The sequence below is a fragment of the Thamnophis sirtalis genome, unplaced genomic scaffold (genome assembly GCF_051295495.1).
Source record: "Thamnophis sirtalis isolate CommonGarterSnake01/CBP01778 unplaced genomic scaffold, rThaSir2_p1.2 scaffold_6, whole genome shotgun sequence".
NCBI lineage: Eukaryota > Metazoa > Chordata > Lepidosauria > Squamata > Natricidae > Thamnophis > Thamnophis sirtalis.
Window position 1 is genome coordinate 82,463,594 of NW_028261386.1, and position 13,418 is coordinate 82,477,011.

The 13,418-nt window shown below is 40.2% G+C and overlaps 1 protein-coding gene across 1 annotated transcript in view; it reads right to left on the reverse strand.

Annotated features, from left to right (window-relative positions):
- The window catches only part of PPP1R14C (protein phosphatase 1 regulatory inhibitor subunit 14C), a 66,381-nt gene extending 63,579 nt beyond the window's left edge, over positions 1-2,802 (reverse strand). The window contains exon 1 of the mRNA XM_014059279.2: positions 2,226-2,802. Coding sequence (XP_013914754.2) covers positions 2,226-2,495 — 270 coding nt within the window. The 5' untranslated portion in view covers positions 2,496-2,802. The remainder of the gene's footprint in view (positions 1-2,225) is intronic.
- Positions 2,803-13,418: the final 10,616 nt, after the last annotated feature.

The window sequence follows — 13,418 nt, forward strand, 5'->3', positions numbered from 1 at the left end:
GCAACATAATCCATTGTTAATTAAATCCTTTGTTCTTGTTAGGTTGCAACAAAGCCTCATCTCTGACTAAATTAACTTCTACTGACTTGAAACCACGCAACTGCGCTTAATCTTCAAAAACATATTTAGAAGTTTTGCAGTTAAAGGAGGGTTCCTATCAGAGCAGAAATCCTTATATTTTGATATACGCTTTCCCAATGGAAGAAAACATAGGTCAGACAAATCTGGAGTGGCTTGTCTGACACATTTGCCAGACATGCTGGCAGGACAGCCCAGAACAGCTGGTTGTGGGGAAGGGATGATACCAACAGGCAGGGAAAACACAGAGCAGCTAGCAAAGGGGGGGAGATAGCATGGCCTCACCCTGACATCCACAAATCAGATGGTCCAGTCTGGCATATGGGATTGGACCTACTGCCCCCACTTCCTGTTGCAAATAATTAATTCCTAGTTTTCTCAATTTAAGCAACTTTAAAATGTGTGAACTTCAACTCCCAGAATTCTCCAGATAGCTATGTTCCCTACGGAATTCTGGGAATTGAAGTCCACGTATTTTGCAATGGCCAAAATTGAGAAACACTGTCCTAGTGCTATCAACGCAAGAGATATGGAACTATATACCTGCTTTCCCTCCTTAATGAACTTTCAGGAAAGCAAAAAGATGGAAGAGAAAAGGTGGGAAAATATGGGAGATTTTGTAAATGCAAAAGTTTCTTAAAAATTCCTTTGCCCAATTGTTCCTCAGGTTTTAAAGAAAGGTCTGCTTTCAAAATATTAACTGTATAATAAATTGATAGTTTCTGAGGAAAAAGATTTTGGTATTATATTATAGACTATCATGGCTACTTCTAAAGGAACAGATTTCATTTATTTATTGTCACTACTTGAGGCATTGAAAGATTAAAAAATGGCAAAATATTTATGGAAACCGGTGCCATTCTTGTGTAATTTTGTTGATTAACCATTTTTAAAAAATCAAACCCCACTACAAATACATTTAGAATCAGAAGTAGATGAATATTATCTATTCAGATGCCATTTGCTAATCTAGGGAGTATTTTGTTTCTTTTGACTCTAGGGACAACTAATAATCCCACTGAAATGTCACTTTTCACTCAACAGGAAGATCCTTGGTGCAGAGGAAAATAAATCAGGTTCTCATTGAACTTCTCTGTTCACAAGCCTCAACAGATTCCAGCTCAAGCTTTAAATATACTTGGGGGAAGGAAAGAAGAATGCAGAAGGTTCATTCCCTGAACTTCTCACAGTAGGTAGCTTTATTTGATCAGAAAAGCCCTCTTTACCTAATCAACTGAGATTACTAAAACCTATTTTAATCCTAAAACTTCAGTTTAGAATCACAGATAGAGGAAATTTAGCAGTCAGAAAGAGGAACAGAAACTGCATCTATAATTGCAAAAAAATGTGAAGTATTATATGTCGCTAGGAATCTTAAACCCAGGGAGGCAGAAAAAGGACTTCTTCTGGGCTTGAATAAATCAGAGCTTCACTGCCTGCAGGGTTAAGGATCTCAGCTAAACTGATGTAGGCAGAAACAGAGTGTGTGACATGTATCACATGGTACATGCATGAATGCTAAGCTTATCTCCCCACCACCACCAAACTGTATATATGCAGTCTACTTATTTTCAAGAAACAGCAGAGGTAACTAACGACTGTGTGCAAAATAGGAGTCCTTCATGGATGCCCAGGCAAATAAAAGGAGAAGCAGCAGCAGGAAAAGGCGGCCAAAAAAAAGGGAGAGGGAAGACCACGAATGTCATTTGGAGGTGGCAGCGCTCAGAGACATTCAACGCCCGCTCCCACTAAGGCAAACTACATACACCAAACCTCCAAACTGTTAGGAAAGGAGGACCTCCTCGCCTGCGGACGGATGGCTCCGTCTCTACTCCGGAACATCCGAACGGCAAATACATTAGTAGTAGAGAGCGAGGGACTTAATCCCGCAAAGCAAGGAGTCGCCAGGGTGAGCTAAAAATCCCGGCGAGGTGGCCGTGAGCTGCGCTGGCTCTCCCCCGGCTGCACAAAGCAGGAAGGGAGAGCCAACTCCACAGCTCCCGGTTCAGCTCTCCTCTCGAGGAGGAGGGAAGCGGGACCGTCAGGGGTGTGGCGCACGCTGCCTCGGTCCCCTCGACGGGCCCGGGCGCTTCCACGGTTCAGGGCGAGTAAATCGGACTGCGAAGGGGTGCGACCACGACGGATACCTCGCAGCCGTAGAGCTGCCCGAGCTGCTCCACGATCCACTCTTCCAGCACTAGCCTTTTACGCAGCTCTTTCCGATCGTACTTGACCGTCACTTTGCCCTGCTGGTGGCGCCGCTGCTGCTGGACTTGGACCACGGCGGGGGCCACCGAATCTTCCCGGGAGGCGCTTCCGCGCGGGCTCTGAAAGAAAACCCGGGTCCCTCCGCCGGCGCCTCCCCCGGTGGCGGCTGCGGCGGGGCCCGGTTCGCTACCTCCGGTAACCACCGACATGTTCCAGCTCAGCCTCGTGGGCAGATCCCTTCCTCCGGGCGGGCGATCGGTGCTTCGGGGAGCGCCGCCGGAGCTAGCGGTATGGCTGCCGACGAAGATGACCTCCTCCGGCCACGCCACCGCCCGGGAGCGCTCGTCTGCCTACACCTGCGGCTCGTAGCCTCTCACGGTACTGCTCGCTCCTCCGCCGCCGGTTCGGCAGGAGGAAGGCGGGGTGTCCAGCAGTCTGAAAACAGGGCGGGGACAGCGCCTTAAAGACACCGCCAGCGCCTCGCTACGCCAGACATTTGCCCCTTGTCGGTCCTTCTGGGCCGCTCCTGGTCTTCCCCCCCCTCTCCCCCCGCCCTCCCGACGGATCTCCTGCGCCTTTAAGGCGATTGCAGAGCTGCTACTTTTGGAGCCAACTTAGAACTGTTGGGGGGGGGGGGCTGAAATGCGTTCGGTACAGCTTTGCCCTCCAGTTCACGAAGCTCTTCGAAGGATAGAAGTCGTGCCAGGGTGAAACATGTCTGTCCCGGCTGATCTTTTTCTTTGATACTAACATAATTTGGGTTCCACTAAATGTTTGTGTGGAACTTCAAAAGTCTCTTGCATCCCTCAAGTAATCTGGAAGAAACCATAGCGGGCGAACATATTTATGCAGCTGTGTAAAACAGGCTGTGGTTTGCTTACTTGTGGCTTATAAATCAAGATGTGCATTTAAGTCACACGTTATGTGTGAGCGGAGACAGGTCGGGCTTAGCGAAATAATTAGGAGTAAGCAAACTATGGATTTACCTGGGGTGGTTGAAATCTGTTTCCATGAAAAACCATAGTTGTCTTAGATGTGGTTTATTGACTAAATTGCATTCATACAGATTCATGCCTAATTAAAGAATAAGACCGTGTGCAATCTGTGAATTCAGGAGTAAAGTAGTATGATTCTAATAAAAAATATTTGTACCTCAGGGTTGACATGAGGGGTCCTTGGTGCTCCCTGAGGTTGCTTGTTTTCTTGCAGGCGTTTCATTACCCAAGATAGGGAACATCATCAGTGCTAGTAACACCACACTCCTTACTAACACTGATGATGTTACCTAGTTTGGGTAATGAAACGTCTGCAAGAAAACAAGCAAGCTCAGAGAGTACCAAAGACCCCTCATAGTATGATTCTTCTGCAAGCAGGCGTGTTTGATCAATCTTGGCAACCCTGCTTTTGTTCTTGGGAATTTAAATCAATAGTAAGCAAAATAAAGTGTTTGGACATTAGGATGGTCTTGTGAAAGTCTCTGTGTTTGGGAGTACATAAAACACAGCTGCCATTGAGTAATATAATCCTAAAGTTGCAGACACAATAACTGGAGCATATTAAATTCCCTTGCATTTATTTCTGCTGTTATTTTCTGAATCTTGTCTAAATCCTCCTTAGTGTGATGCTCTAAATTGTACACAATAATTCAGCATGTGATTTGGCCAACATAGAATGAAAGAGAGCACTTTTTTCCTATGATTTGAAAAATATACAAATTGTGCTTGCCTTTTTTGCAGCCACATTGCAAACATTCACTCATATATTGTATGCAATTGTTTATCTTTTCGAAATGCTTGCATAAGTTCTATTACCAAGACATTACCATGTCCTCCATCCTATACTTGTAGATTTGATTTATGATTTCTAAGGGAAGAAATGTGCATTTGATTCTGTTAAATATCATTACATTATCCTCAGGGAGAAAGTATTCAAGCAAGGAATATAATTATGTAATTATACAAAGTAGTAGATAATTGCAATGGAAAATACCTAACTCTGATGACTAAAAAGCAGAGGCTGACATCTTAATTAGATGCAATACTCTAAAAACCACATTAACTAATACATATTAATGTTAAGCCAAAAAAAGGGTCACAAAATGTACAAGCTTTCAAAGATCTCCAGATTTTTTTTTCTTAATTTATTACAGAAAGCACCTGAGGAATGTGAAGAAAAAGAATAAAATAATGTATATTTAATTTAAATAATAAATTCTTCCTAGCCAAGTGCAAGGTAGAATGTAGGAAATGACTAAAGAGATTCAAATTAAGCACTCTCTGTTAATTGTGACTGTACACAGAACTTATTCAAAGGTTGTCATTATGAAAAATATTAACAAATATCTATACCTCGTGAGACAATCTGAAGTCCTTGACTTACAACAGTTCATTTAGTGACTGTTTGACGTTACAATATCACTTTAAAAAGTGGCTTATGACCATTTTTCACATGACTGTCGCAATATCCTTACGGTCATATGATCAAAATGCAGATGCTTGGCAACTGACTCATGTTTATGACTTGCGGTATTGTGGGATCATGTGATCCCCTTTTACGACCTTCTGACAAGCAAAGTCAATGTGGAATGCGGATTCACTTAACAACCGTGCTGCTACAGTGATTCATTTAACAATTGTGGCAAGAAACTGGTCACAATTTCTTAACATAGGGCAAAACTCGCTTAACAAATGTCTCACTTAGCGACATAATTCTTGGGCTCAGTTGTGGTTGTAAGTCAAGGACTACCTGCAATACTTATAAAAGGTAAAGGTTTCTCCTATTCAGTCATGTCTGATTCTAGGGGCCAGTGCTCATCTCCCTTTCTTAGCCGAGTGAGCCATCATTGTCCAAAGACGCTTCTGTGGGCATGTGGCCAGCAGCCAAGGAACACTGATGCCTTTCTAACAACGTGGTACCTATTTTTCTACTCACGTTTGCATGCTTTCCAACTGCTAAGTGGGCAGGAGCTGGAGCAAGTAACAGGAGTTCACCCCATAGCACAGTGCTTGGGTCTTGAACCTGACCAGTCAGCTTTCCTACTGACAAGCTCAGTGCCCCCTTCCCCAAGAGTAATATTTATAACATCATAATAATAGTAGTGTCCTTAAAAACAGTATACTTGGCTACTTCTTCTTTAGCGTAACACAGCAAATACATTATTATTCCGTTTCCTCAGTACCAGCACTGAATCAGAAAGCCAAGTTTTAAATAAAACTGTGTCTCTTACTATCCCTGATACATGATGACTTGGGGAAGGTAATCCATCATTGTTGGGAGGAGAACAGTCTAACCATGTTCAGCCAAGCATGCTTCAAGAATAAATATTAGAAGGGGAGAGAAACCAAGTAAAATTTGCAGCTCCCTCACAACCGTGCCTCATCTTCCATTCCCTTTGGCAGGTTCATGCATCATACTAAGCTATAATATAACTTATGGATGTTATGTAAACTTTAGTTATCATAATTTGATTATAATTTATGGCATATTCTACGAAATTAGCCAGCAAGGTATTTTCAAGAAACAATACTTAAAACTACAGAGCAGCGCAATATGTGGATGTAAGAGTTCTAATAGCTTAGGGTCACAACCAACTGAACGAAATTATCACTTATTAACCCTTGCTTAAACCATAATCCTGATTCTCTTTTCCTGTCACTGAAAACAATGATCAACATTGATCCATTCATTTAATCAAGTTATTTGATAGCCCACTTGGCAGAGAGATTCTAGGTGCCCAACAAGACATTAAAAAACAGTCAAGGAAATTTTTAAAAAAGCAGATGTACATTCTGGCTGCTAAAACACATCATACCATTTTCCAAGTTGAGTATAATTCAAATCCCAAATCTGCCAGAAGGTGAAAAATGAGCAAGGTGTTGGATGACCTATAAAGTGACTTTCAATCATAGGCATCCACAGAGGGACAAAACAATGGGGATAAAGGGCACATGCACAATGACATTGTGTAATGCCACGGCTGCATTACCATGCAAATACCACAACTTATGTACTTGTATCAGATGTTATGATACAATACATAATTAGGTGTCTGCTTCTATCTGCAATTATATCAAAATGACAAATGCATGACATAAGCTCCATACAAGCATCTTAACATCACATGCATTTTGTTTTGTGATGTCATGGTGCATATTTTGACACTTGCCCCCAATCCTGTCTTTGCACAGCTGTGGTATTTGCACGATGATATCAGCATGTAGATATCATTTTGATATCACTCTGATTTGTTATGGGTATTGCCTCTTACAGCTTACACATGCTTTAAAAAGGGCAAAAAAGCTTTCTACTATCAGATGCCATTTTTATTTCCAATTAATTAAATTGAAATTGTCAGCAATTTTGAATAATTTGCTATTCACACAAACTAATTACAAAGCTTCAATCCCAATATGATGATCTTTGGGGAATCCAAGTTAACATTAAGCCTCATATTATGGACAACAGCTAGATTTATTACAAAATGTTCTCTGTAGAAAATGGTCTCTGTGTGTGTGAGAGAGAGAGGGAGGGAGGGAGGGAGGGAGAGAGAGAGAGGGAGGGAGGGAGAGAGAGAGAGAGGGTGAGTTGTCTTAATATTCTTCCAAGCACTTATAAGGTTTGATTAGTCCACCTAAGCACTCCAATGCATTCTTTCTACAATTTTATAGTATAAAATTGTGTCGTGGAAGTAATACTTCAATATAGCTTCTGCAGGTGTCTAAACCATTGTTTCCATTTTATTGTTTTCAGTATTTCTCAATTTCAGCAATGTTAAGATATATGGACTTCAACTCCCAGGATTCGTCAGCTAGCCATGGGGAATTAAAGTAGCTGAAGCAGAGAGCACTGGTTTAAGTCAAAGGGTTAACACATTCGTCTTTAAAGTCAGCAAGGCTCAAGGGCATACCAAAATCAATACTTCTGTACCAGAACCAATACGACTTTAATTGTCTGTCACCGTTGCGCTGTTGTTTAAAACCTTTTTGCATTATTGATTTTTCACCACCTCCCCATAAAAAATAACCAATTTTCACCTCCTTATAAATGAAGCAAAATTCTTTTTTCTTTATAGCCATACATACAAACATGTGCGAGTTAACATTCTGTTCGTTTTGCATGACTGGGAACTGAAAAAGAGCAGAGAATGCATAGATCACTGATACTGATCTACTCTTAGAGAAATGGAAGCATAAATGGATACCTTAGGTCAGAAAGTTAATCTTTGCCAGTGAAGAGCATCCAAAAGTCAGGGGTCTAGTAGCACCTTTCCAGATTAACACAATGTATTTTTTAAAAATATATTTTGTGAACTGATTCTGCCTTTTAATAAAGTATGCTAGTCTAAAAAGTACTACCACATTCTCTCTGTTTTACTCTGATTTTCCTTTAATTCCTTCCCCTGTCTGACACACACACACCCCGGCCAGGACATACTTTTCATTGAATGAATTAAAATATTTAACTAATATATCCTAGGTCTATGTAACTGAATATATAGCAAAACAAATGTGCGTAATGTATACATTATGAAATATAACCACAGCATTGAAGATACTCATGGTTTAATCCTATGCATCTTTCCTTGAGGTCAACAAGTGAATATGATTGGGCTTAATTCTAAATTCAGTAGGACTTTCTCCCAAGCATATTTAAGCAGCATATAAGCCAGTTTGGTCTAGCAGTTAAGGCACCAGGCTAGAAAGTGGGAGTCTGTGAGTTCTAGTCCCACCTTAGTCATGAAAGCTAGCTGGGTGACTTTGCGGCAATCACTCTCTCTCAGCCCAATTCACTTCCCCAAGGTTGTTGTGGGAAAATAGGATGAGGAAGGTGTTTTCGATGTGTTCACCACCCTGAGTTATTTGTAAAATATATATATAAAGGTGGGATACAAATAAATAAATAAGATTGCAGTATGATGCCTCACATTTTCTCCCTCTTATGTTTTCTTATTTAATTCACACAAATTCAATATAAATAGTCCTCAACGTACGACCACAGATGAGCCTAAAATATATGTTGCTAAATGAGAAGGTTACGTGAATTTTGCCACCATTTTACAACCTTTCTTGCCACAGTTATTTAGTGAATCACTGCAGTTGTTAAAAGTTAGCAACACAGTTGTTAGGTGAATCAGGTTTCCCCGTTAAATTTGCTTGTCAGAAGGTCACAAAAGTTGATCACATTATCTCAGGACACTGCAACCATTATTGATATAAACCAATTGCCAAGCATCCAAATTTTGTTCATGTGAACCATGGGAATACTGCAATGGTTGTAAATGTGAAAAATGGTTATAAGTCACTTTTTTCAGTGGTGTTGTAACTTTGAACAGTCACTAAATGAACTGCTGTAAGTCAAGGACTAACTGTACTGCTTGTGTTGAACCATATACAGATGCATTACAAAGTAAGCTGATGCCCCTACAGGTTGGATCCTGGGATTCCTTTCCTTCCCCTATACCAATGATGCCTAACCCTTTCCGGACCGAGTGCCCAAAGCACCCGTGCCCCCCAAAATGCCCCCCTGTGCATGCGCCCCACCCCCGCACAAGCGTGCGCACACCCCACCCCTGTGCATGCACATGTGACCCCACACACGTGCCTGCCTCCCACACATGCACAGCAGACCCTCCCGCATGTGCACCACGCATGACCTGAAAACAAGCTGGCTGGCGGGAGGCGCATGCACATGTGCAGTGGAGCTGAACTGGGGTGATGGCTCGCATACGATCAGAGAGGGTGCTGCATGCCACCTCTGGCACACATGCCATAGGTTCACCATCACAGCCCTATGTACACTTTCTAAGGCCTGGACACTCAGAGTTTTTTTATTGCACAACCATTTCAGCTCTTGTTCCTTTTTTTGTCCTCCAAAGGCATTAAAGGAAGCATATTTGTCGTCTTCTTTTTTTCCATGGCTCCCGGAGTTTTCTGCTAGATTATGGTTTAGCAGCTTGCATCTCTAGGAAATAAGTTCCTGAAAATTGAAACTCTCGCTATTATTCTTTGCTTATGGTACATTCTTTAATTGGACTTCTGCAGTGGTGGCCACTGTGAATTTTTGACAATTAATGTGAACCAGGCTAATTGTTTTAAGTACAATAAAGATTCTGAAAAAGTAATTTGAACACATGTACCTGCTTGTCTGGTTTGCAGTAATCCTCTTGTTGATGGGAGTGGAATTAGATTCCCTTGGGTAAATTAGTCCTACATGCCTTGATTTATGATGTAATGCTTGGGGATCTATTTTTCAAATATATTGCCAGCTAGAGAAAAACAACCAGGAAGAAAATGCAATAAAACAATCTGCATTAAGGGAAGCATGACACCATACTAAAAAGTGTAGTTTGATCTTGTCCAGTGGAATCTGGTGACTCTACTCTGCTTTTGGCAATTCCTGGCAGGGAAGCAGGGAAACGCTGTTCAAAGTCAAGCTTATTTCTCCTTACTTAGCACTGAAATAAAACTCCCCTTTTCCTTTTGTAGCTCAATGTTCATTGCCTTCCTGTTGTATATCTTGGAGGAGGAAAAGTCTATTTTCTAATCCTATATAGTGATTAGTGACTATGGGAGAGGAAACAGCACAGTGAGAGACAGAACTTTAAAGTTTATTTTAAAACACAGATAGAAATACAGCCAAATTAGATTTGCTCATGTTTGCTTAGCTATTATTAGAAAACTATGTGTGAAGTTGAGATAAGTTGTTGGGCTGTTTCAAAATGTGTTAGCTCGGTGCAGTATCAAATCAGTTGGCAAAAATACAGATGACCACTAGATGGTAGCAAAAGGTTAAGAGTGTTCTATATCTCGCTGCTCCAACTAGTGGCCATTAGAGTTTTAACAATCTAGATCTGGTAGAGTTTTAATAGCCTAGATCTGTTTGTTCATTTTATTTATCAAATTACTACACTACCCTTCTCACCTAATTGACTCTGAGCAGTTTACAAACAAGATAAAGTTATGCTTAATTCAGTTTACTATTTTCTTTTCCTGAAATTTCATCCAGAACTCTTTTGCGAAAGTCAGTTTGCTTGTTCCCATCATTTTCATAAACTGGGCATAACCAGGATTCAGACAAGTTGCTGGTAGATCAGAATAACTTTGTTAAAGTAGTAAGAGGACAGAAAAGCTCTCTATTTGCATGACACATCGAGCTGCAAACTAACACACACATTTTAGGCTAGCATGTTGTGTGAAATCAAAGGTGGAATGACAGAATTAATGCAGACATTAAAAAGCATCCCGCTGGACCTTGTTTCTACATTTGATTGCATTAAATGGCATTTGTCGATCCATAAATCTGAAAGCTGACCTACACCTGTCGGAAAACGTTAAGATGAAGAAGATGTGTGAAATCAACCTATGTGGCTATTGAATGGTTCGGTGTGTCACATCAACCAAGACATCTGGACTGATTAAGTATATCATGTTCATGACCCTCTCTCCTTCTTATCACTAGATTGAGGACAAATATTGAGGAAAATCTTGTTAGAACCTCCAGATCATTTCCTGCCAACTATATTTAGTAGAGCAGATGTGTGTGATTAGAACTAGACCATTAAGGCCAAAGGAGAACTACACTGTGAAAGCTGCAAGTTCTAAAAGAATTTTCTTCAAATTATTAGATTCCTTTTGTTGGAGAGGAAAAGAGATGGAAGAAAATATGTACTTTACAGTATTCTGTAGAAAAGAAACAATGGGAGGACTTAAAAGAAGCGATATTTCTATCAAAACAAAAACAGAGCAGAAAGAAAGAAAGAAACAAATAAAAAGGATCTTTTTGACTCTATATTCCTAATGCTCCTTTCAGCCAACAAGACTAATTTTACAGGTATTATTTTTTTACTGATGAGTTAGCTGCTCTTGACAATGTATTACAGATAACCTTTGATTTATGACCATTTGTTTAGCAACTGAAGCTATCACAGCACTGAAAAAATGTTACTTATAACTAGTCCTCTCACAACCATCACAATGTCCATACGGTCACATGATCAAAATTCAGGCAAGTGACAAATGGCATATATTTATGCTGGTTGCAGCGGGGGTCATGCATTCAGCATTTGTGCCCTCCCAACCAGACCCCAACAAGTATAATAAATGGGAAAAGCCAGATTCATTTAAGAACTATAGTTTTGAAAGGGTAAAATTGGGCAATTGATGAGTCTTTACTGACATAAATTCTGGTCCCAGTTCTGGTCATAAGTTGAGGACTACCTATATTTTATTAGTAATTTACACTGTTGTTAAAACACTGTTGTTAAAAGTATTCCTTAAAAAAACAGAAAGCTACATTTACATTACCAATTCACATTATTACAACAGCAAATCTGAATGAATGAATGTGCTTTATGAATATTTAACAAACCAGCAAAAATATTCAATCATCTTTTATGTCAAGCAGTGGACAAATAAATATATGAAACTTTATTAGCTGGAGTTAATCATTATTGCCTGTATTTTAACATATGGGTTAAAACACTGCATGTAGCTTATTTGTTTAGCCGTGATTTATTAAATAAACTACAATTTTTGGTTGCATGATATGCTAATTAAATACAAACAAAATGTGGTTTGGCGTGTATAAATCCAGTTACAACTGTAGACCAAGCAGATTTGTTTTTTTTTTTTAAAAAAAGGAGACTTTATCAACTAGTATTACTGGAGCCATGATCTAAAGGAAACTATTCTGCTGTAGTTAGAAAGAACATTTTTGCTTGTGAGCTTCAATCTGTCATCATATATAATGTCTATTTTGATTTTGCTTTGGCAATCTGTTCTGCATTAACTCCTGTACCTGGCATAAGCAGTGCAAAAGGTGCTTTGATGTCTAGTATGTCTCCTGTGGTAAATATTATCAAATATTTGCATTTTTATACTGAACTAAATACTATTTATCTTTTTAAAAAATTCATATTAGTGATCCACGGGATTTAAAATGATTAATTTAGTGGTTCCTGAGATCCACTGCCATAGGCAGCTTCACATCATGCTTCCTTTTTCATACCATGTGGTGAATAAGGATAAGAAAGGGACAATTTTGGGGGGTAATATAAAACCAAATCTCCAAAAATTGGTGTGTGGGACGGGGTGCTAGCTACAACATCCTTCTAACCTTCATTAAGCATTTTGCCTTCATCTAAAGACTCGGGGTAAAAGAGAGAAAGTATATTCACCTCTCTGGGATACAACCTCCTTCCTCAAATTAGTAGGGAGAAATAAGACTAGAGTCTGGCACGGAGTTGCTCCTTCTCCTTTTAATTTTGAAGGTAGGAAGCTGCGGTCAATTTCAGCTTTGCTTCCTTCTGATCAAGGGTTCATTTTGGTGCACACACACACTAAAAACTGTTCCATAAGCTCTGTGCGATCACCTGGCGTGCTTCATATAAATCTGTAACTTCACCCTGAATCAATTAATTGCACCAATTAATCTATCTTGCAAGTATCCTGCTCTGAACCAGTCAATAAATTAGAGAAAGGGGCTCCAGTGTGCTTCTTGTGGAGAAACGGCTGTCTCCAGAATAAAGGAGAAGCGAAGAAAGATGGTATCTACTATTAGCACCAGCTCTTTGTTTGCATTCTGTCACTTTTAACCTGTGAGGTAAACAGCTAAGCACTTAACAGGCTAACAGGCTTTTAAATCTGGAGATTTACTAAGGGGACATGCTATTCAGAATGTAATTATTGTTAACACACAGAACGAACGGGTTTTCAAAAAGATAAATTTGATATCTTCCATTATACCTATTTACTATGATTCCACCCGCTCCCCCCCCCCACCGCCTCCCCAGTTTGCTTGTGTTTGGCAGATCTGCTTGCAGCTGAAAACTCTGGAAGATTTGACACCCAGCAACAAAAGCAGCCAATTGAGAGACTTCTCTTGCTTGAAGAAACAGGCAGTGAACAGAACAAGATGGAGCATGAAGATAGAGGAGATAAAGAGGATTGTAGGCTGTCCAAGGAAAGCAAGGACTCCCAATAAGGATTGCAAATGAATTTCCTTTTTTTTCCTCCCTTTTGCTGCTGCACACCCTTGCTCATTTTGGCATGTGCATGTACAGTTTATGAATGTTTCGGCGAATGTGAAAACAAAAGGATCTTTTTCAAGGAAGGGTATTTCCAGACAGATAGTAC